At 56.6% G+C, this 24,422-nt stretch overlaps 1 protein-coding gene across 2 annotated transcripts in view; it reads left to right on the top strand.

Moving 5' to 3' along the window:
* The first annotated feature begins 380 nt into the window (after positions 1-380).
* PMEPA1 (prostate transmembrane protein, androgen induced 1) overlaps positions 381-24,422 on the top strand; it is a 58,157-nt gene continuing 34,115 nt past the window's right edge. The window contains exon 1 of one of the 2 annotated variants that reach the window (XM_089897103.1): positions 381-480. Coding sequence is in view for 1 of the 2 variants with exons in the window: in XM_022597392.3 (XP_022453100.1) it covers positions 1,350-1,464 (115 nt within the window). In the remaining variant the exon portion in view is untranslated. The other variant, XM_022597392.3, reaches the window with a different exon arrangement.

Below are 24,422 nucleotides of genomic sequence, written 5' to 3'. Positions count from 1 at the left end.
GTCTAGGAGAGGACACACCGAATTGCTGAGAGGATGTGGAGATGGGCCAGGGAGGGGGGGCCTCTTACGTAATATTTTAATATCTTTTTAATTCCAGGAGAATGTGTTCTTGCAGCACTTCTGTAATTAAAACTTGAAATAAAAGTACACCCCCGCACTTCCTCCCCCGTCTTTAGAACTCCCGAGCTGTGCCCCTTCCCCGGCCCCCCCCCCCCCCAAGCCGGTGGCCCCTCGGGCAGCAGACTTTGGGTGTGGATTTGCTCCGGGCCCCGCCGGCTGGGAAGTTACGAGTCCGGGACACGTATTTACATGACAAGGGCTCCCGGGCGTTTCTCGGAGCTGTCCGGGGCGTGCCTACGCGAGTTCCAGTTTTCCCCAGTCTACCTCCTCTCGGTCGGGTTAAAGTGCGCGGGGGGCGCAGTGGGCTCGGGGCCTCCTGGGGCTGCAGATCTGGAGTCGGGGAGCTTACTGCGAAATCAGGTAATGGGTAACCTGGAGGGCTCCCCCCTTCCCTTAATTTCCCCTGCCCCGAGTGCCAGGGACATCGTGCTTCTCTGGAGGGGTGCGGGACAAGCTTCCCCCCGAGAGCCTCGGTCAAGGACCCCGGGGACCGGGTTGGGAGGAACGCACCCGCAATGGCTGGGACACAATCCCGCTGCCCCGGGCCTGGTCTGTGCCGGGCAGAGCTTCCTAACTGACCCCGTAGGGGAGGGGACGCTGCGCCCTTCCTCCGCCGCGCGGGTCCTGGGTCTACGCGGGCCGCCTTGCTCTGGCCCTTTAAGAGCCCGCCCCCTTCCCCGTCACCCCGCCCCGCGGCCCGGGGAAGGGGTGCGGGGGAACCTCGGCGGGGATTGGCGCAGCGCGCGCCCCCTCCCCGGCCCCCGCGCGGTGGGAACCGGCAGCCCCGTCTAGCGCTGACGTCAGACCGTCTGCCTGCCTCCGACCGCGGTCTCGGAGCGAAACCCGATCTCCTTGGACTTGAATGAGGAGGAGGCGGCGGCGGCGGCGGCGGCGGAGGCGCTCGGCTGGGGGAAGCCAGCAGCGGAGGCTCAGCCCCGGCGGCAGCGCGCGCCCCGGCTGCCAGCCCATTTCCCGGACGCCACCCGCGGGCACTGCCGACGCCCCCGGGGCTGCGGAGGGGCAGCCGGGGGGCGCAGGGGAGCGCGGCCCCGAGCACTGAGTCCCGCGGCGCCCCGGGAACTTGGCGGCGCCCCGAGCCCGGCGAGCCGGGGCGCGCCTTCCCCGCCGCGCGCCTCCTGCATGCGGGGCCCGAGCGCCGGGCGCCGGCCGGAACCCCCCCCGGCCGCCCCCGAGCCCTCTGCGCCCCGCGCCGCGCCGCCGCGCCGTCCATGCACCGCTTGATGGGGGTCAACAGCACCGCCGCCGCCGCCGCCGCCGCCGGGCAGCCCAATGTCTCCTGCACGTGCAACTGCAAACGCTCTTTGTTCCAGAGCATGGAGATCAGTGAGTGACCCCGCGCCCCCCTCCCCGGAGGCCCCGTCAGGCTCGGACCCCGAGTCGAGGCGCAAATGCGGGCGGGGGCCTGGGCCGTGCGCGCCCCCTCGGGCCGTGCGCCCCGCGCCCCGGCTGCGCCCGCCGCGCCCGGGGCGCGCCCTCCTGGCTCGCGGCAGCTGGCGGCCGTCCCGGCTTTGTCCCGCGGCGCTGCGAGCCTGGCACGGCCCCCGCTGCCCGCGCCCCGCCCGCCAGGACTCGGACCCGGGGCCGAGCTGCGCAGAGGGCGGCGGGGCGCCCGGCGCGGGAGGGCTGGGGCGGGTGGATCCGTGAAGTTTCCATTTTATTTCCCTAAAGGGCAGTCGCGATGGAGCAATTAGGCCGGCTCTTTATCAACTTTGGATTGGGGGCAGGGGGGTGTCAGGCGTGTGAGACACTGTCTGGCCTGCGCGGTGCCTGGGGCTCCGGGTGTGTGTCTGGAGCGTGCGTGGCTCTGTGGGTCTCGGTCTGTGTGAGTGGGTTTCCGTACGTCTGTGGAGTGTGCGTGTCTGGGTGTCTCGGTCTAGGTCTCGGCGTCCCTCTCTCTGTCGTGTCTGTGTGTCTGGCTCGCGGGCTGCCCCAGGAGTGTGTGTGCCCGAGTGGGTCTCAGGGTCTCTCTGTGTCCGGGTCTGGGTGCCTCTCTTCAGTGTGTGCATCTCTCTGGGGGTCTGGGGACCATTTGTGTCCAGGTGTCTGAATCCAGGGCTCAGCGCTGGCGGGTCTGGCGAACGTGGATCCTGAGTGTGTGTCATTGTGTGATTGTCTGTGTCCCCGACGCACCTATAAATAGCCTCTGTCTGGACAGCTTGGCTCAGTCTGGCTGGGACGGTGGTTACAAATGAGTCAAAGTTTGGGGCTGTCTGTATTTGGGACTGCCTTGCTCTGAAAGGGGGAGGTGGACCAAGGATGGGGAGGGGAGTGTTTGAAGCTTGGCGCTGACTCGCCCTGTGCTCGGAGAAGTTGAGACAAATAAGCCTGGACGTCTGTCACACATAGCCCACCCAGGTGAACACTGGGGTGGATGGGCATTTGACTGGCACCCCCAGGGGACTGCCTTCTAACCTCTACCCCCTCCCCCAGCCTACCCTTTGGAGACCTCTTGTCTCTGAGCTTCAGTGTCCCCTTGGTCTCCCCTAATCTCCCCAGGCGAGGGTGGCACACAGCCCTTCCCTGCTGGGGCCAGCCTTCTTCCATCTGGGACCAGGAGTCCAGGAGCAGCCGCCACCGAGCGAGGGCAGTCACTGGGTGACTCATAAGCCAGTTTCCACAGGCGGCTGCCACAGTTTTCGACCCCTGAGCCTGTACAGTGAGGCGCAAGGGGTAAAAATAACCCATGACCGGCCCTGCTGGAGCAGGCTGGCTGGCGTTGGTGGTGGGTCCTTCCATCTGCCGGTCCCCACTCCCTCCAGTCCTGGAATTGAAAGCCTTGCTCTCCCTCACCACCACCACCACCACCACCACCACCCCTCCCCCCCCCCCCCCCCCCCGCAGCTGCCTCTTGCCAGGCCAGCGAGATGCCAGGAGAACCTGCCCAGAGCCAGCGTTTGCGGAATTGAGTTGCATTAAACCAGATTGCTTCCCAAAGGCCCTTTGTGAACTCGGGAGGCTAATGAAATGCAGGAGGATATTATTAAAATATGTTCGCACATGTTTGGAGAGTCTCGCTGGTGCTAAGTGGATTGGTGCTCAAGTACTCTTGGTGCCTTATTTTCCCCCTCCCGTAAAACTGCCTTAGGGAACTCCCCGCACCCCGCTCCACATTGTCAGGTTGAACTTATCCATTATGAGGGCTGAGCATGGCCGGACATTCTGCTCTTCTTTCTTTGTGTTCAGGACTTTTTAAAAAATTCATTTTTATTTCTGTGCCTTCTTGGGCTAATCAACCCTGACAATATTTTGGCCGCGACACTGAGAGGCCGTTAAGTCCGACGCCTGTTTTGACCGCTGTGCTTCAGCATCTGAATGGGACCCTTGAGGTTATTAGTGCTCGGAACCCTGGCCCGCTCCAGCTGGCCCTGAGGTGGCCCATTAGTCATCATGCTCAGTGTATTTTTTACACACGGCCCTCTACTTCCTGGAAGAAAGCCCAGGGCAAGGAGGGAAGCGGTCTTTAGAGCACAGGTATAATATAAAAACAGTTTGTTGCGAGTGCAAATCAGATTTCCCGGAAACAGTCTGATGAGGACTGCTTTAAAGGCCTGGAGTTTCTTTATACAAAAATAAGGAAGGAAGGAGGGAAGGGAAAATTGAAGGGAGAAAAGAAATGGGCAGTGGTCGCTGTGCATTTCTCATGATCTGAGCTGGGGGTTCAAGTAGAACGTTAAAGTTGGATTTGGAGTTGGTCTGCAGGGCAGTGTCCAGGTGGCTCCTCTTTTAGAAAAGAAGAGGTTGCCCTTGGTAGGTCCGTTAAGCCCCCTGGGCCTCAGTTTCCTCATCTGAAAAACGAGACCATGATGGTTGAAATAAAAAACTCTACCGTCTTTCAAGATGAGACCTCTGCTCTCCAAAGTCTGGCTGGAGGCATCAGTGTGGGAAACGGCTTCCTGCCCCTCGAATGGTGCTGGGTCCTTGGTGTGGGTCTTCAGCGGCCCCAAATATCAGACCTGGGCGGACCATTGGCACACTCGGGGTTCATACCCTCGATTTATAGATGAGGGGAAGTGGCAGTGGAAAGCTTTGTCCCAGGTCCCCAAGCAATGCTAGGCTCAGACCCAGGGTTATTTCTCATGGAACGCACACACCATCTTGAAAATGGAACAGGGGCCCCAGAGTAGGTCCACCTTGAACTTGGGGGCTGGAGCAAATCAGCAACATCTCCTTTGCACCTGGAAGAATGGGAACTGGGTCGGCCCTGAGGGAGCCAGATACCTGGGATGGTCTTCTCTTTGACAAGACACTGCCAAGACTCTCTAGGGGCCCCCATCTTTCCTGAGGGTCGAAGGGTGTGGGCTGCTGTCCGATGGGACTTTGCCGTTCTCAGAACTCACCCCACGGAAAAATACACCATTCCGGAAAAGAACCAGGGTTCTTGGAATGGAAAACAACCAGCTCCAGTGACAGCCCACCGGAGATGACAGCCAGGGAGTTCGATGTGGCAACTTTTGAGGAAAGGATTCCTCTTGGCACACACATTTGCATTTTTCTTGGCATTCTTTGACCTCTTTTCAGTTCTGCTGCATCTCTTAGCAATTACCCCCTGTCTTTCTCCTCCAGCTTCTGCTTGAGACCGTTGGGGGCAGACAGATGCTAACTGTGCTTTCTGGACAGAGCGAATTGTAGGGCCAGACAGCTGTTGGCTCTCGTGGCAGCATTTCTGGAGGGTCCTGGGAGGTGCCCCTGCCCTGGCTGCGCCCTGCACCTCTGCAGACAGTGTCTGTGGTGGTGGCTTGGTTTTTTAACGCAACCGGAGCCACTGAGCCTCGGATTCCTCTTCTCCGACCTCTCCTCCGATTCCAAACAAATATCCCCACACGCTAGAGACTCAGAAACTCATAGGAACCCAACTTTCTGGTGGCTTGTCTGGCACATGGGCGGTGCATGTGTAACACTGGAATCCAGGGTATGTCACCCTTGGCACTAGGACGCCTGGGCCAGATAAGTCCCTGTTGGGAGGGAAGGGAAGGTTGTCTTGTGTGTTGGCTGTTTAGCAGCATCCCCGCCCTACCCTCTAGGTGTCAGGAATAGGGTTGTACTCCCCCCAGCAAGTTGCAACAACCAAAAATGTCTCCAGACTTTGCCGGATGCCCTCTGAGGGGCGCATTGTCCCTGGTTGAGAACCACCGTTTTAACCAGTTACTGGTTTTTCCAAGGGGGCTGGAGGGGGCGGGAGGGCAGATCTCAGTGGAGGGAAGACGATCCTCAGTTCCTTTCCAAAATCAGTCCCTGTAATCGCCCAAGGTGACACCTGCCACTCATCCACTTAGCCTTTATTGAGCGCCTCTTGTGTGCCATGCAGGGAGGTTTGGGGCTCCTTCTTGATGAAATTTCCGGTTTTCGCCTTGGATTTGCGTTTAGTAGGAGGAAAGACTCGGGCACCCTTGAAAGCTGATATTTCAGGTTTCTGGTTAAACTGTGGACGTCCAGCCGGCACCAGCTTTTACCCCTGTGGATCCTCTCACCTGGGACTTTTAACCCACATGTTTTCTGACTGTCCGGGTTTTAGGTTGAGGTGCCGTAGGAGGCTGAGTTTTGACTGGATCTCAGGTCAGGCCATTGGCCACAGCTTCCCAGGAAGTCTGGGTTAAGCCAGCTACACCGCCCAGCATATCCTGCGGGCAGGGGTGAGCTTAGTGTTTGTCAAGACACAGAATAACTAATGGCTTTTGTGCACACACGCATACACAGGCACACACATGCGTGTGCACACACACCCATGCCAACACACACGCACATGTGTGGGCTCACACACTCGCTGCTACCCCTTTCTACCTTTCCGGCCAGCTTCACTCGAGGTTGGGAATGGTTACAGCTTCTTCTGGGCGTGTGAGACAAATACAAAGGAAAAAAGTGCACACACACATACTTTCTCCCCTATAAGTTGTGCAAATGTATGCACTCTCCCTTTGAAAGAGAGGGAGGGAGATGGAGCTGTGTGTGAGGCTGCCTGGGAGAGGAGGCTGGCGGGGCGGGATGGCGGGGGCTGCTTAACTTCGGGACAAGGTGAGATGCACTTGAGCCCCAGTAACCCCAGAGCGGCCAGCTCAGGTGTGCCCAGGTACCACCTCCACGTACCTGCCCCACCTCGTCTCAGGGTTTTTAAACGTCCATGGTTTGATCAATTGTTAAAACATAAGGAGGTGTTGGAGAGGAGGACACGGGGCGGGGGGGGGGGCACGCAAGCCAGAGGGCCCGCGTGGCCTTGTCTCCAGGTGTCATCACCCGGAGAGAAGTTGGCAGGCAGCTTGGCACCTGGGGTCCCGCGCGAAGAGAAAGAGCCCTGACGCACCGAGTCTTGGAGACTGTACTCCTGCCAGCCTTGGGCTCCTGTATGGCACACGTGCTGAGGAGATCAAGGCCGAGGACACATTCTGTGCTTTTTAAAAGGTGTCGCGTGCGTGCCTGCATGTGTGCGTGTGAAAATGCTTGGCTAGGGGTGGGGCTGGGTGCCTCAGGTGCCACGTGCCCCCTCCTCTTGGTGTGCCTGAGGAGCAGAGGGGATGCACCCCACTGCTCCGGGCCTTCCAGAGGCCAGCAGAGCACGGCTCAGGGTGGCAAACTCAGTGTCCTCTGTTTCGGAGCGGGGAGCTGCAGAGAACGACGGACGGAAGTCCTGCCTAAAGGGACCACTGCCACTGGGCTCACCGTTGTCACGTGGGCCCTGTGAGGCCAGATCGCTCAGTTTCAGGGACCTGGACAGCTAGGTTTTGTTGTAAAACTCCTGGATTTTAAGGACTGACAATTCCTTCTTTTCTCACCTGCTCGCAGGTCCTCTCTCTCCCGAGGGCTGAAGTGGGTTAAGAGTGTGACCCAGGGCCAGAGGGATGGAAGCTCTGCCCCGACTCCCAGACTTGCTGGCTGTGTCACCTTTCACTGTCACTTGGCCCATCTGTAGGTCTAGGTGACAGCAGCTCCGGTGTGCTGGGGTGTTGGGAGGATTCAAAGATGATTCTCGGGGAGTGTGGCCTGGCGTGTGCACGGCTCTGCGTTCGTGGGAGTCGGTGGTGACAGTGCGGTGAACTAGACCCGATGACCCACTTGTCCTGTCCCCTAGCGGACACACTCTGGCACTCTGCCTTTTGAGAAGGACTTCAGAGAGGGTTCCTCCACCCTGGAGCTGGGGTGCCGGCACTGGTTGGGGATGTTGGAACGAACAGGCCCATGTGGGTACCATGACCTTGAAAGTGGAGGTAATTGAATATTTGTGTGATTTTCCTTGTCCCTGGTTGGCAAACCTCCAGCAGGTCCACCCTTGGCCCAGGAAGGCCCAGACATCTCTTAGGGTCCCCCGCTGGGTCACTGGAAGCCAGAGCCTGCTTTGGGGGCAGAGACTGGGCTCTGGGGGTGGAGGGTATGTGGCCGTGAAGAAGCACCACCCTGACACCAGATACCCCACAGGGTCCATTCCTAAGACAGTTGGGAGCACACAGCCCAGAAACTCCAAATGGTTTGAGGCTCTCACTTTGAAAATTCATTTCCATTTTGAACAAGTGAGGGTGCAGGGGTGGAGGGTGAGCCATCAAAAAGAGACCTTGATCTTTTCTTCCCCGGTGGGTTTCACTTCTCCACCTCTGAGCACCCGCGTCTTCGCTCCTGCCCTTCCACCTCCCCAGGTGGGCTGTACCCTCCCTGAAGTCACGTCGACTTCACTTTCCTTTGGGTGGCACCACAAAGCCAAACCCTGACATGGCAGGGTCTTGCCAGGGCCTTGTCAGGCACCGGTAGAGGTGTCTGTCACCAAGCTGGGAAAGGTCCCAGAATGGCTTGCCAAGAGGAGCAGGGGCTTCAGCACCCCGGGATGGGTTGAGAAAGGTTTGGGGGCATCCCCAGGCTTTCCAGGAGCCACAGAACAGCTTCTGTCTCCTGTTTCCAGGGTGACTGATGGGTTTTTGTTTCCGCTCGCTTTCCTAGTTGGATATGAAGAGCTTATTATGTGCCAGGTACTAGTGACGCATTTTTCTCAATCTTCAAAACAACTCTGTGAGAGAGCTGTTGCTATCACCAATTTGCAGATGCAAAAACGGGATCAGAGAGGGTAAGACACTTGCTCCGGGTCACACAGCCAGGAACTGATGCTCTGTTGGGATTCAAACCTCAGCTCCCTGACCCCACAGCCCATGCTCCCGTGATTTCTTCCCCATGACACCACACCGACTCCCATTCATCAGGGAAAAACAAATCTCAGAGCACGCAGTCGGACAGCAAACATGTGTCCCGCATCAGGCTGTCTTTGTCTCCTGCTCCTTCCTGCACCCCCCAGACCACCACCATCCGATCCTGTGGCAGGGGCTTGCTAAGTGGCCCAGGGCTGTTCCTGGAGGGACCATAGCTTAGCTTTCCTAGGATTTCCAGGCCGTCCGGGGTCTGAGCACTGCCAGCCTTCTGGCCAGGGTGAGATGATGAAGATCTAGACTTTACGGGGGACCTACGTGGGGCAGAGCATCCCGTAGGTGCTGAGTAATTCAGCGCTTCATCCTGCACCGCGGGCGCTGTTCCAAGTGCTGCTCTGGGCACCGCAGAACATCAGGGGACAACTACACAGATAAACCTACCCTCCAAGGGCTGCCGTTCTAGTGAGGACAGGGACAAGAAAATGAGTTCATTTCGGGGAGGAGGGCTGAGAGGAAACCGAAACAGGGGCAACCTCAAAGCGTCTTTCGGGGAGGCCACCCAGGCTCCCAGACTGGTCACTGTGTTTGGGCTCCAAGAGCACCCTGTGGGTCTCTTTCCAGACCTATCACGTGGTATTGAATATTGTGTAATGAGTTGTGTCATCTCTCTTCCCTCTGGTCGCTGAGAGGTTGGGGTCCATTTTGTTCGTTATATCCCTGAGCCTGGTTGGTACCTTGTGTATGAGGGGGGAAGGAAGGGGGCAGGGCGGGCCGGCAGGCTCCTAGAAGATTCCAGGCAGGACAGGAGGTGGTCAGGATATAGACTTGGAAAACCATCCTTTTGGGGATCCCTCCTAAGCTTCCCCGCTTGCCCCTCTGCAAAACAGAGGGGAGATTAACACCTGCTTCATAGCTTGTCAAGACAACTGCCCAGCAATGAAAAGCACCTCGGGCACAAAACATTTTGAATGCTCCAGTGACGTTTCCACTGTTTGGGGCAGGAAGCTGTGCCTCAGCCCCCTCCCCACCTCTCCCTGGGGGGGCAGGTACCGAAACCCACGCAGAAAGGGGTCTCTCAGCGTCACTTTAGTGCCACTAAGAGCTTAGAAATGACACAGGTGCATCGCCGGGCCTGCCCCTCGCCCCCAAAAGGGGGATTTCTAGGGCGATTCTTTTCTGCACACAGCTGTTTCAGACTTGGAGGATTTTTTGATCGCTCTATCCATTTGTCACCCCAGTGGAGCTGGCGTCTGCTCGGATGTGACAGTGAGACCCACAGGTTGCAAGGAGTTACGCAGCTACTGTGACTCGCCGTCCGAGGTAACCAGGTGGTGATCGGATCTTCTTGACGTTCCGCAAAGTCTGATATGTATTTGTTTTTCACCGGAGTGGGAGCGGGGAGGAAGGAGGTGGTCACTTGGCTTAGAATCGGTGCCTCTGCAATGCACTTGTAGGATGTTGAAAGCATTGGGAAATGTGGAGTCTGATTTTCTTTACCTTCAGATGTATTTTAACTATAGTCATTTATTATTGTATTCTGTGGGTTTGGGAAGTGGTTCTCCTGGCAGAAAAGAGAGTTTTAATTATTTGGTAACAAGTGTAAAATCCCAGGGGCTCTGGGATCTGAATGTTGTGGGTAAAGTTCGCTTCTGTCTTCCTTGAGCCACAGCTGTTAAAGTTACACTGTCCTCTGGAAACGTCTCCTGGTGCCCCATGCCCGGCACCAGCGCTGGGCTCCCCGGGGCTGGACAGATACACCTTAAACCACTGAACAGTCATGAGTTCAGGACACCAACTTGCCTTTGATGTTTGGAGAAACGGTCCCATATCTTCTATCCCTAATATGGACTTCGGTGGTGATGGGACTGGGGGCAGCTGTGCCAGGTTCTACTTAGGATGCGCACAACTTTTGCATGATCTTGGCACAGAGTAGATGTTCAGTAAACAATGAAGCAGTGAGTGCAAGAGTGGATTTATGGTGTTCCTTCGTCACCCCCGTGGCTGCTGGGAGCATGCACTGAGGTTCTGTAACTGCCGGCATTTGATCTGTCACCTTCTATCATCGCTGTCACGCTTCAGGGATAGGAGAGTCTCTGTAGGTCCTTAAGGTCTGCAGGAGCTGATGTTTCTATCCCTGGCTTTGCGGTTGCAGGCAAAAGTGACAGATCCAGCTGTGGAGCTGTGTGGGTGTCAGTGGTTAAGAATACAGAAATATGTGCTTTAATATGTAAAACCGCATATCATTGGGTATAAAAAATACATACATATATAGACTTATATTTATAATATAAAATATGCAGAATATTTTAAGACGTGTGCATTCCACCCAAGGCTAGGAGACTTCTCTGAGGTCCCCCGACTGGAGGCCACAGCGGGAACCACATCCCCACACCCCCTGCAGGTGTGCTTTGCCCTGGGCTCCCCCAGGGAGGTAAAATCAGGGTACCCAGGCTCTGTCCTCAGAAGCAATAGAAACGAGCAGCTCAGTCAGTTTTCCTGCACATTTTGGGCAAAGCAAACTGCCCTTTCCCAAAAGAGGTTTTTTCAGTCCCGCTGGTCTTGGGTACCTGGTTGCTGACGGCTCATCTGAAGTAGATTCCGCAAGACGGCTGCGTCACTCCCCTTGCCTTGCTTTGCCTGAGAGGGTCCGGGCAGCTGCTGGTAAGTGGGGCTGCCCTAGAGCGTCAGCCAGGCGTGAGCTCAGTTTTGTTCTCGCTTATGTCACTTTGCCCACCAGGGTCAGACATTCCTGACGGGGATGCTTTCAGACTGTGCTAAAGCTGCCCTATAATGTTCAAATGCCTGGCCAACAGCGTCAACCCAAGCCCTGTGGGGTGATTCGTCCCAGAGGCCACATTTACATTGGGGAGGCTCAGAATTTGCACGTGGCCATAGCAAGCGCTATTTCTCCATCTGCCTAAGCTTTATAGCAGGTAGAGTAGCTTTGCTCTGATATCCCTCCAGTGGACGTCAGTTGAGAGATGGTGGAAGAGTCTGGTGGTTGTAGATAATGTATTTCAAAATCCCGATCACAGAAGGGAGAATCTGTATGGTCTATTATAGTTGCTGCACTTCAAGAATAAAAAATAAAAGTCAATACCAAGACATTTAGTAAAACTAAGTGCGTACATGCGTACTTCCTTTACACAGCTCACGTGGCTACACAGAAAGGCTTCATCAAGGTCTTAAATAACCCTCCAGAAGAAAGTAGAAAGTGAAGGAGGCAGGGAGGGTCCATTCAGCCTGGGGAGCCCTGCAGGAATTTGGTATCTGCCCCTGCCCCAGTTTGCGAATTCCCAAGTCTGAGAATTCAGGCTGAGGTCCTGTAGCTGGTCACGGGTCTAATCGCCTTCCTGAAAATAATTTAGTCGGTAATAATTCTGTAAACCTATGAATCAACTTTGCGCAAACACCCTGAGTAATTTCTTTGTTCTTTTCTTTCTACTTTGTAAATTGGTGTCTGTAAAAGCCAAAGGTTTGGTCTTGTGGAAGGCATGATTCATTTATTGGTGTCTGTGCTGCCCCGTTATTGTCCAGTCATTTCAGAACCCAGTCGCGGTGAGCCGGGAATGATTCATACGGGGCAGAGTTGAGCAGCCGATGGGGGTCACAGCCACAGGGGAAACAATTTTTTCTAATCTGTTTATGGTATGGGAGAAAGAGGTGGTTGCATCGAGATGATGGAAAGGGTGTCAATTACATCAGTGAGTATAGCCGATGACATGACACCGACCAGCCCTTTGAACACCCCTCCATTTGCTGCTGTTGATCGTCCTGATGGACCACAGCTAAATGCACTCCTATCTCGGGTGTATCTCTCCTGTGTTTTGTGGATCCCAATCTCTGAAGCAGGCTGACATCTAGGGACACCCCCAGGCAAACCTAGAGCAGACTTTCAACCCAAAAGCCACAAATGCAGAGAACATTGCCTTTTAAAAAAGTCTATCCACTAGGTTCACCACGGGATAGTTCAGATATCCAGGCTTAAGGGTCAGGGACCACTCCCGTCCCCCCTCTCATTTCTCTAACAAGGACAGTTATTAGATGTTTGCAGTTGTCAGGTCTCTGCATTAATCTGTAGCGTGTGGGGACTTACACGTGGAGCTGCTAATTTTGTCTAATTTTATTAGTTACTTTTCGCCCTAAAAAAAATTGTCACCATCCTCCCATCTAGAGGGTAATTAGAGTCGCCTGCGACATGGCGCAGAGGTGTAATTATGAGTCCAACTTCCAATCATCCACATGAATCTGGGCCCTGCCTGCAAGTGCATAACCCAGAAGTTGCTTATGTTTAGTTAAAGACTATTTCTTCCTGTGGCCATTTCTCTTCTGAAGTCTCCTTGTCTGGTTGATTCTCCATCTGTGTGACTTGCTCCACTGTATCCTGTCCTCCGCATCACTGAATAAGGTCCTGGCTCGGGTATCTGTGGATCCCCAGCTCCTATAACTCTTTAGTTAGAGGAGAATTTAGCTGGTACTTATGGAGCCACTTCGTGACTTTCAAAGTGTGGATCAGGGATGAGTGCATGGCAGCTGAGCCAGCACTCCCCTTGCTGCCCGTGACAGACATTGCTAATCGATCCCAGCATGGGACAGTGGCAAGGGCTGCAGAACTCCTGGAAGGGGAGGGACTGCTCCTGCATGCAGCCACCAGGACTCCCCATCTGCTCGTCATGTCACATGGAGGCCCTTGGGCTGCCTGACAAGTCGGGGACAGTCCCTACTATGAGTTCTTAAGGCTGTGCCACCACTTTGATATGACCCAGGCCCCGGCTTCAGCTGTCAGGCCTGGGTCCCTCCCAATCCTCTGGGCTCACTCATGGTGAGATCTGGAGTAAGCCCCCTACCCATGTTACTCTCAGCCCCCCAATATTACTTCATTTGTCTTTCTTTAAAATCAGGGTCACCAACTCAAATGTCACAGAAGCCTCCATTTTTACCTGGGATGCATGTTGCGGCGTTCTTTTGCAGTCTAGTGAGAATGAGCTCTGAACCCTCTCCTGGAATAGACCCAAGTGAGTGGGGGTGGGCTTCAGGAAGAAGAGGAAGAAAGGAGAGGAGCTGGGCAGTCAGTATTCGGGCAGTGAGCCCCCAGTGTCCAGCAACTTTGTTTCCTTGATGATTGCCTTAGTGGCACTGTGGCTTTTCGAACCCCAGCCATTCCTGCCAACAGTCACAGACGCTCACCAAGCACCGTGTGCGCCCTCGGGGCAACCCCGTTGGCACAGGAGGAAGCGGAGCTAAGGCATGTGCCAGGGGGCGGAGATCACCAGCCAGGAGCAGAGCAGGATTTGAACTTGGGCTGCGGGACTCCAAAGTCTGTGCTTTGCCCGCCGTCCCCCCAGCTTCAGAACCGCCTGTCGCCCGTGTAAGGCTGTGGCCGACTCCAGGCCTCTCCGCCTTTGCCCTCGGGCTTTTGCAGCTGGGCCTGCGTCCTGCTCATCCCTCCTGCACACGCTCCCCTTCTTGGAATGGTCACCGGCGACGATCCCGGGGCTCCGTGCCAGCGAGAGCAGGAATCTGTCCCGTGTCGGGTTGCAGCTGACGGGAGAAAAGGGTCATGGTGACCTGTGGGGCGCTGGGCAGGGCCTGGGCTCCCCAAGAAGGGTGCCTCGGGAGCGGGCGCGAGGAGAGGGTCCAGAGAGCATTAGGACTGAGGTCCCTTTCCAGCCTCCTTCTCAACAGCCTTTCTCCATCCTGCTGGACATGGAAGCCCTGGGGGGTCTGCAACCCTGACCCTCAGGCACACCCCAAGGCAGGAGTGGGGCTTCTTAAAGCTCCCCGGCTAATTTCCAGGGTGCGGCTGTGGTTAAGCCCCGCTGGGCTGGCCCCCACCCCGTGCCTACAGATGGAGAAACTGAGATTCAGTCGAGGGAAAGGAAATCCGGGCTAGTTTTCAACCTGGAGCCTTTCTGTGGCTAATCAGAGCGCTGCCACTAATAACGTCGTCATCGTAAGGACAGCAGGCTGGCGGGACTCTGTGTGAGCCAGGCCGGAGCTCACACTTGCACGCGTCACTGTGAGCTGGGCAGCAGGACCGCGGGGCCCGTGAGCCCTGGCGTCGGCCTCATCTTCCAGCACCTGTCCTGTCCTTCCAGGCCAGGGGCCGAGCGACCCCTGAGGCCTCTGCCAGCTGCGGTGCAGGGGAAGGCCTGGGGTCTGGTGGGTGGAGTGGCGGCCCAGGGCCTGTAAGTTACCGTCTAGTTCAGGGGATGGTAGGGGCACCCGGTTTCACCAGGATCAGGCTGGGCACCTAGCGTCCTGGCTTCCTCTTCTGCCCCCTGTGGCTGCCGGACACGCCTTTAACCCACCCTTCAGCGTGAGCTGCCCCTACCTTTGCCTTCTGGGTTCTTGGCTACCAACGTGTGGCTTTCTGCTTCACCAGGGGTGGCACGTCTCTTCTTGAAGGGTATCTTTCCCAGGGGGTGGAAGGGAGAATCACGCAGAGGCGGGAACAGGGCACTGGTGGGCTTGCAGTTGAAGGCGGAATGTTCCAGACACAAGATTTTTTCATCACGGAAGCCCCCGATGAGCCCTGCTCATACCTCTCCCCCTACCATTTCTTTCCTTCCCCTCCCTTCTTAATTTTGTTCTCTGTACAACGGGCTTCATTGAACCCTGAGGGTCTCGTGAGAAGGAAGGCGCTGCAAAGACCCAGTCAGACCTCACCGGCTGTCCCTTCCCTTCCCTTCAGTTGTTAAGCTTTCTCTTGGAACCTGCACTTCCCCTGCTGTGACGTGTCTGTTGAGGTATAATTCATAGACAGAAAGTGCACAGACGTAAGGGTGCACTGTGATGAGGTTTGGCACGTGTCTGTGCATGTTACCAGTGCCCAGATGGAGACGAGGGACCTTCCGTCTCAGCACCCGGCCCCCTGCCCCTCCCAGGCTGTACCTGCCTCACCCTGCCCCTCACCGAGGCAGTCACTGCAGATTCAATCACAGAATCTCAGAGATTAAATTTTCTGAGTGGAGAACTTTGCGTAAATGGAGTCACACTGTATGTTCAGTCTTTTTTTTTACTTTTTATTTATTTATTTTTTTTGCGGTACGCGGGCCTCTCACTGCTGTGGCCTCTCCCGTTGCGGAGCACAGGCTCCGGACGCGCAGGCTCAGCGGCCATGGCTCACGGGCCCAGCCGCTCCGCGGCATGTGGGATCTTCCCGGACCGGGTCACGAACCCACGTCCCCTGCATCGGCGGGCGGACTCTCAACCACTGCGCCACCACGGAAGCCCTGTTCACTCTTTTTGTTTGGCTTCTTTCACTCAGCCTCCTGACTTTGAGATCCATCCGTGTTGTGTGTCTCAGTAGTGATTCCTTTTTATTTCTGAGCGGCATTCAGTTGTGTGGATGAACCACAGGGCTGCCATTCAAACAGGGAAGAGCCCCGTAAAAGGGGCATGTGGACCCAGAGGAATGACTATCTAAGGGTGGAATTCCAGGCGCCTTCGTGGGGAAGAGCTTTTATAACCTGAATCTGAGCCCCATAAACGGGCACTTGGGGCCTGGGCATCTGTCCAGCCCTAGCCAGGGAGACTCAGGGTGGTGGCAGAGGCTTTGGAAACTCAGCAGGCTACACCACTGCCGCCACCTGGCACGGCCCCGCCAGCCACAGATGCCAGCCCGCCTCACCTGGCCCGCATTCCTTTGCAGGGAATGAGGATGTGGGTGACCCCAGACAGGTATGAATCATGTCTGGGGGAGGTGGTTACTCAAGCAGAGGGCACCCAGGCTGAGTTCCTGACGGCTGATGGCTGACGGATGGCTTGGACCTCGGGATGGAGCTGTATGTCCTGGGGGTTGGGGCATGCCTCACTGGAGAGTGTGGAGCTGGCAGACGGGGTCCCCGACACTGGGACTCGAGCATTCCCTGAAGAAGAAAAGGATACCCGCAGAATGGCTTCAGAGGCCAAGTGCCAGTTCAGAATCGTGGCTGTGTTACTTACCAGCTTTGTGGCCGCCAGGCCTCAGTTCTTCGTCTGTAAAATGGGGATGTTAGTAAGCGTTCTGAATTTTGGGGGCTGTACGTGACAACACATAGCTCACTCCAGGTATTTAGTGAATGCCAGGCACCATGCTACATGCAGTTTTGCAGGAGCTGCCGTTACTAGATCTGTTTTTCAGACGGTCAGGCTGAGGCTCAGAGGACAGAAGTCACTTGCCCAGCAGCACACGAAGATAATTGGCCGAGCTGGATCTGGAACCCCTTGACACCACTTGGGTCATAAGCACCTGACCTTGTAAGGTCAAAGAAATCAGCAGACCCAAAGCAAACTGGCAGCCCATGAGAAAATTTTAGATAGCATGTGGACGGGTATTTCATATTTAATAGTTATAGTCTTAGGTTAATGTATGTTAAATGTAAATAAGGAAGAGCGGAACAAGCAAAAACAGCACATCATTGACTTCATGAGTGTTGTTTAAAACAAGGCTAAGTAGTAAAACTCAGTCGATCGAGTATTTATTTTTTTTAAATATCAAGGAATTTAAGTTCCTTTAACGGGGTATTTGGAAATGGCAAACGTCAGGAAGGCTGGTTGACGTGATGTTTAAGATGCGCGTCCCGAGGAGTCCTTGGGGGTCTTTAATAAGCAATTACAGACTCACGGCACCTCCCGCAGAGTAGAAGCACTTTGCTCTTTGCCCCTCTAAGGTCACCCGGCCATTTGAAGGTCGGGGTCAACTCAGTTCTAATGAGATCTAGGTCACGGGGTCGCGTCATGGGCGGGAACCCGAGGGGAAGGTTCATGGGTAGAGTTATGGATGGAGGGGAAACTCTCATCCTTCCCCCAGACAGACAGCTCCGAGCAGCTTCTGGCAGGTGACGGGCTCCAGCTTTATCCTCAGGAAGGTGCTAGTGGGGAGAAGCAAACCCATTGCCCCACCAGATCTCAGGGCCGTGGTTTGCACAGGAGTGCCCTGGGGCCGGGGTGTCCACGACCTGCCCCGCACAGCTGTGTGTCATCCGGATCTCGGTGTGTGTTTGAATCAAGATTTCTACGTTCTTTCTTTGTAATGGGAAAAATCTCCTTAACTTAATTGCCCCGCGCTGCCTGAAATGATTGGATGTTTTGCAGAATAGGCCTGTGATCTATTACGTAGCCTGCTAATGCACCTTTTCGGCTCTGGGGAGAGGGAGACACAGTGGGAAGAAAGGGAAGCTCAGGGCCCGGTGGGTCCAGCTCCGGCCGGGGCCTCGCGGGGGGTGTGGGCTCCTGCCCTCTGGCTGAGGTGCCCCCAGCATCACCTGGTCACTGCTGGGACATGTCCCGTCGTTGGGGGAAGCTCTGCCACCTGCCTGGCTTGGGGTTTGGCAGAGCTGTGCTTATTTCTCCTATTTTCCGAACAGTTTGCATGTGGAAATCCCCTAGCGGTCCAGTGGTTAAGACTCTGCGCTTCCACTGCAGGAGGCGTGGGTTCCATCCCTGGTTGGGGAACCAAGATCCCGCCTTGCCACGTGTTGTGGCCAAAAAAATAGAAAAAAATCAATCAATCAATCAGTGTTAAAAAAAGAAAAAAAACAGTTTGCATGTGACAGACGGTGGCGGGAGCTGTTTGAAGACCCCATGTGAGACTAGAATTGAGCCTCTTAGTGGTGTCAAGGCTCCCTGGGGGCCCGACCCCGTGAGGCTGCTCTAGCTGGGGTGTGAGCTAGGCTTCTTCCCAAAGAGCCCCTGACTCGGAGACCTTCCCGCACCCGGACCCCAGGTCTCAGACCCTGGGCCTGGGTCTGGTCCTAAAGAACTGAGAGGAAAGGGCAAACAGGTGGCTCCTTGAACCCACTGACCCTACCCGTGGGGCAGCGGAGAGTACACGGCCCTGGTCCCTGCCCTCCCTGCTCATCTGGGGCCCGCCTCGTCCCTGACTACCTGTCTAGGAATTTTTATTGCAGCCCACAGAGGCATTGCAGCTTGGCTGGAATGTGAAAGATCCTGGTGTGCGGCGGGCATCCATAGGTCCTGGCCCCTGGGCGGGAATGCAGGGGCAGAGGCACCCGGCCTGCTCACAGGTGAGCATGGTCGGCGTGGTACCGCTGCTTCGGGCCCCATCTGGCCTTTGTGCTGCCTCTTTGGGCCCTGATTCCCCTCTGGGTACATTTTGCTTTGACCATTTCCCCCGAGACCTCAAACCACAGCAAGGACTAAATCAACAGTTGGTTGCAGCACTTAGGCAGCCCCACCGTGTCCCCAGGAACGCGGCCCGGGACTCTCCCTGTGATGTGGGATCCACCCGGCGCCCCCGGCAGGCAGGACGAAGATCGTTAGTCCCCGTGTACAGACGCACACGTGCTGAGGTCGACAGGGTGCCGGGCTTCGGGCTCGTGGCTGCCGAGGGGCAGGGCCGGGACCTGAATCCCAGCAGCGTGGCTTCAGCTCCGCTTATGTATCCGTGTGGGCTACGGGCTCGGCTAAGGATCTCATCAGCCTTGCCGGTCAGCAATAGGAAGGAGGGATGGTGGCCTGGGGTTCCCAGAGCTCTGCCTTTTCCCTCCACCCTGGAGAGCGTCCAGGTGAGGCGGCAGCGGACAGAGGGGCCCCAGCCTCCAGGCTTCCGCAGGCCACCCTGCCAGTGGGTGCCGAGCTAGCGGTGCCCGCCGGCGTGGCAGAGCCGTCCTGCCTCTGCTCCATCTGGCAGCCTCAGCCCTCGAGGAATTCCTCCTGCGGCCAGGAGTGGCCATGTCATCCCCTGCCGGCCACAAGCCAGGTGGAGACCGGGCTTCCCTGAAGGAGCAGAGGAGGGGGCTTCTGGGGGGCAGGACCCTTTCTCCTGGCTGCCCCGTGGTTATCCGCCCCGCCCCCATGATTCCACGGGCACATCTGATCTGCCCTGAAGCGGCAGCAGCAGCATTTGGAGCCCTTGGTGAGGCCAGGCCCAGCGTGCAGGGAGTGAGTGGTCACTGAGGACCCAGACCCAAGGAGCAGAGGGCATGGGTCTGACCGCCGCAGCTTAGGAGAGGGTCCTTGGTGCTGCTCCTGCTCTTGGAGTTCCTGCTTCCTCCTCTGCACAGTGGGGGTGGTGAGAGTCACCCACGTTATGGGGTCGTAGTGAGGATTACAGGAGAGAAGACATGCTTAGCTGAGCGATGGGCGCCTCGTAGATGCTTCGGAAATGCAGCCTCTTCTGTGGTTTAAGACGTGGCCAGTATTGGGGGAGAGATGGCTACACCCACCCCAGGACCTGCCTGTGAGAAGGGAGGGGAGAGTGATGTGGAAGCCCTTGGCTCCAGTGGGAAAAGTTAGACGGGACCTTAAGGCATGAGTAGGAGTTCTACCCAGGGAGAGGTTTCTTCCGTGAGATTACAGGTACCAGCCCCTCCCAGGCACACTAAGGGTTGTGTTCACCCCACTCGCCAGAGGAAGTAGAGGCACAGTTGTCCACGGCCGTGCAGTCGGGGCGGCATTAGAGCTGAGGCTATGGGCACCAGCGAGGTGAGTCTGGGCCCCTGTGTTTTATGTGTGTCAGGGACAAAACCTAGACCAGGAGACGTGGACCTGGCCCCAGCTTGCTCTGCAGCCTCGGGCCGGTTTCTTCCCTGCTCTGGGAGTGTGGAGGGTGTGGGCATCTGCCCATCTCTACTCTGACTTTTTAGCTTTCCACAGCAGAGGAGTGATTTCTTTGGGGGAAATGTTCGCCCTTCCCCCACCCCTGAGGGACCAGGGGAGGAGTTCTGGGGGATGGGAGGAGCTGCTGCCTCAAGGGGACCTCTCCAGACCCTGCCCATGGGCCTGCCAGCCTGGGCTCCCCCAGCACCTCCTTCACCTTCCCATCTACCGGCCCAGAGACCCTTGATGACTCAGCCCTGCAGCACCTCTGGGGACCTTGACCCTCCTGAATCCACCCCTTCCCCTACAGAGCCTGCCCAGGGCTCCTGACCAGTGCCCCACTCAAGGCATCTATGGGGCATCCATCTGTGGATGCAAGAGCCCTTGGCCCATCCTAGGTGTACTGGAAGGCTGGATGGGGTGGGTGTGTCATCTGTAATTTTGTGCTCATTTAGGAACTTACTGATGGGTAGTTTGCCTGAATATTTCATTCCTTCACTCGTGAATTCATTTGACACATTTACTGAGCATCTACTATGTGTTGGGCCTAAGACTCTGGAAGTTCACAGCCATGTAAAAGGCAGACTCACTTGAGTGGGGCAGACAGGAAGCAAGGAAACCAATGCAAGTGTAACAGCTTTTCCAAAGTCCCACAGGAAAAGGGAGAGGCGGGCGGGGTGGGGGCCGGGACCGTCTTTCTCTGTTTCCTCTGCTTTTCCATCAGCCTTGTAAACGGGGATTATCCTGTGGGACCAGTGCAGCCCGTTTTATCACATGCATTTGTTCTTAACTCAGATATGGAACTGAAAAAGAGGAACTTCGCGACTTTCCCTCTGGGGCACTGATCCAGAAACCTGGGGTGGGCCAGGAATCAGCATTTTTATAGGTTTTCTTGTAAGAGATACAGATTCAAGAACACAGAGTCCTGGATTCTTATCAGCTGGGGCCCCAGCAATGCTGGCATCCAGGGCCCATCCCCTGGGGTTCTAGTGGGTCAGGGCTGGCCTTGAAGCCTTTGTCCCCTCTCTGAGGTTTCCTAGAACAGATAGATGCCAGGCAGTGGAGTCACAGGGCTAACCTGTGTGATTGCTTTTCAAGCTTCTGCTCGTATTTCTAAACAGACCCCTCGGAACGCCCAGAGCAATGTATACCAGCCCTAAAGAGATAATGCTGATTTCACAGTGAAAATAGCCTGGTTCTCCTGATAGAGAAAAGTGATATGTGCTCCTTATTTAAGAAAAATTCGAAGAATTTGATAAATGACAAAGACAAAAGTGTAAATGCCCACAGCCCCATCACGTGGAGGTGAGTTCACTCCGCGGGTCTGTTTCCAGACATCTGCACTGCAGGCTGATGAAGGGCAGGTAGCAGTGGTTGGAGGGATGGGTGCAGCCCCCTCCCCTGCAGCGGTTTTTGCGAGGGGGAGGAAGACGTCCCCTCCAGCTTGCCCGTGCCTCGTCTCCCCCCGAGACATGGGGTCTGAGGCCCGCCTGGGGACCTCCTGCTGTTGCTGGTTGCCTGGACAGCAGCCTGCACCTTCACCTCTGATGGCCATTGGAGAGGCCGGGCCAGCGCCCGCTGGACCTCAGCTGCTATGGGAGACGCAGCCTCTCACCTCTGGGGCTCACATCGGCCGAGTAGTGCTGCTTCTGTATCCATTTGATATCGCGAAGCTCCTGGGTCAGACTTTCATTGAATTGAAGGTCCTTGCTGGTGAAACATGGTCTGAAAAACCACAGATCTTATTCGAGCCTCTTTTTACAGACAAGGTGTCTCAGAGGCCCAGAGAGGGTGAGTAGGAACATGGAGTCACACAGCCAGCGTTCACCACCCAGGTGTCCAGGAACACGTCCCCTCCCCTACTCGGAGCAAGGCCTTCCAGGTGCTGGAAGACGCCAGGGTCCCTGCTGGGGACTCTCCACCCTGGTCCCCTCAGCCCAAAATACACGTGAAGCTTCTAAACTGATCAAGATAAACAGCTGACATTTATGGCCACGCCTGGATTCAGGCACTGCTCCGCGGCCTTCCTGTGAATTAGCTCCTTGAGTGAATTAATTTTTTAGTGACATTTAGTTTGGAGATGGCATGTCCAGCCTTGGCAGCCACCCAGGCTGGATCCTCAGGGCTGAGCTCTGGCCACATCTCTGTCCCAGGAGGGACAGGCAGCGAGCGTAGGGGACCCGAGAGGTGTCGGGCCTTCACCACGCCCCTCTCGGCCCCCCCACACCCCAACCTTTCCGCCTGGGAGGCCAGGCCTCCGTCCTGGTCATACAATGCCCCCTTCTCACATTCAGACTGGCGGTCTAGACACTCACGCTCCCTTTTGTTCTGGAGGGTCAGGGGTTGGGGAGAGGCCCCAGAGAGTGGGATTTGGGCCGAGGCAGGAAGAAATCTTCCCCGAAAGAAGAAAGGGGTGGGGGTGGGTGAAGGAGGCAGCCCATTGTCTCCCCTGCTCGGCCAGTGACCAGCCTCCCAGCAAAACATGCACCGATTTATAACGATGGGGGCCGCTCCCGGCGCAGACGCGCCGTGAAACCCGATGGAGCTACGCCCCCTTGGGCCTGTGCGCCCGAAGCTGCCCAGCGGACGCTGTCTAAATAGAGTCCTGCGGCCCATGCCAGGAGATCTGGGCCAGGCTGCCAGCCAGGCCCCAAGGGCAGTGCTTGGCCCGGCCTGAGCCCAAGAAACCCCGTGGGAAGAGACACAGCCGTACCACATCCCCCGGCCTCCAGCCGCCACCTGCTCAGGGCGCTCCCGATGTCTGGGTGCTTCATCAGGGGTGGGGCCGACCAAGACATCACTAAGGTGGGAGCCCAAAGCCACCTTGTCCTGTGGCCTTTGGTGACAGGAAGCTCATTGCCTGGAAGCTGGCACTGGCTGAGGAGAGATGCAGAACCTCCAGTTTGAAGCTCAGGTTCTAGGCCTGGTTCTTGGCTAGCAAAGTCTGTAACCACTTAGAGCCTCAGTTGCCTCATCTGTGAAATGGGGACACACGTGAGATTGTCCACATTCCCTGCCTGGCACCAAGTGAGTGCCATCCCTCTTGCTGTTGGTGATTGTGACATCGTTCAGTCTTGGAATGAGCCCCCTCCCCTGGGGAATTCAGAGGCAGTAGGCAGCCTGGGCAGAGGCCATCGCAGTTAGGAAGAGAAGCATCTTCGAGTGGAGGATGGCACTGGGAGGTAGGGGCAGCCGTGGAGGCCTGGGGCTGGGGTGGGGGCGACATGCCCAGGATGGGAGTCAGGCCAGTGGGGCTCGGCTCGGGCCAGGACTTGGTGCTGTGTGATGTAGCCAGTCGCTTGCCCTCTCTGAATGGCGTGTTCTCACCAGGAGGCCCCTCCCAGCTCTGCTGTGCTGGGGGGAAGCCCCCAGAATCGGAGTGCCACATGGCGCTCATCACCCACTCAGGCCACAGTACCTGTTGGCCCAGCCTGGGGGAAGGAGAAGCAGGATTTCATCTCAGGGATGAAGATTTCCTGTTGAAGCCAGAAAAAGTGTGCAGTGCCTTTGGGACCTTCAAAGCCACCATGGTGGCTGGAGCTGATGGGTGAAGAGGGGGCCGTTAGAGTTGGGAGGATGGGGTCTGATCTCGCCTGGTTTCAGGGGAGTTTGGGTACTGGGGAGCCCTGCAAGGGTTTAGAGCAGGGGAGGGGGGCGGGTAACAGGGTCCAGTGGACGCCCATCTCCAGCTGCAGAGTGGAGAACGGGCTTGAGGCGGGGGGGCAGCGAGGGGCCGTCCTGTCGAGGTCCATGATACCAGGGATGATGGTCGGACCGGGTATAAGGGGAGGGAGGATGGGCTCAAGGTTATGGTGAAGACAGAGGTTACAGAAGGACCTAGACCACTAGGCTGACCTCAGGGTGCTCAGAGCTGAGGGCAAGACAGAGGAACACAGGACCCAGAATGGTCAGGGACAGAGGCTGTCCCTGAGCCTGGTGAGGAGAACTTGGTTTCCGCCCCTGGACACTTTCCTCCACTGGTGGAGAGAGCTGCTCCAGCCTCTTAGGAGCCTTCTGGGAGGCCCTGGGGGTCTGAGATGAGTTCGGGAAAGCAGAACAGGGTGGAGAGAGGCAGGCAGAGTAGGAAACGGTGTGGACAAAGGTGTGGAGAGAGGCTGGACATTTCTGTGGGTGTTTGTGATCCCTGGGGCCCAGCCCATCAGTGGTCCTCCCAGCTGCCCTGGACCTGGTCCTGCAGGAGTTCTCCTAGTCCCTGCCCGTATTTTATCATTTCCTTTCAGGTCAAAGACTCCCCACGACTGTGTTTGGAAAAGAGTTGGCAGAGAACATTTCACTTACTTCCTGGGACACTGGGGACAGGAGGCTCCCAGAGGCCTGTGCTGGGCTCGGGCAATGTGCAGTCGTTGATTAGTAATGTCTGCTGTGGTTGCCAGATGACAGTGGCAGCAGGTGTGTGTAGGAGGGACTCACCAGTGCAGGAAGTATCTGGGTTCTTTCTAGTTCTGGCTGGGTCACCTGGGCAAGTCGCATCCCCAGTGGCCCTGGCCTTGGGGTCCAGTTGTTAAATGGCCGTGCTGACCCAGCCGGCCTCTCCCATCCTTCCAGAGCTTCAGCCCTGTCCCAGGCACAAGAGACCGCGGGCTCCCGTTTCCCGTTGCC

The sequence above is a fragment of the Delphinapterus leucas genome, chromosome 15 (genome assembly GCF_059928025.1).
Source record: "Delphinapterus leucas isolate spDelLeu-1000000601 "Yukka" chromosome 15, BTC_Dleu_Yukka2, whole genome shotgun sequence".
NCBI classification, from domain to species: domain Eukaryota; kingdom Metazoa; phylum Chordata; class Mammalia; order Artiodactyla; family Monodontidae; genus Delphinapterus; species Delphinapterus leucas.
The sequence above is the reverse complement of the archived record's forward strand: the minus strand, read 5'-3'. Positions and strand labels throughout refer to the sequence as shown.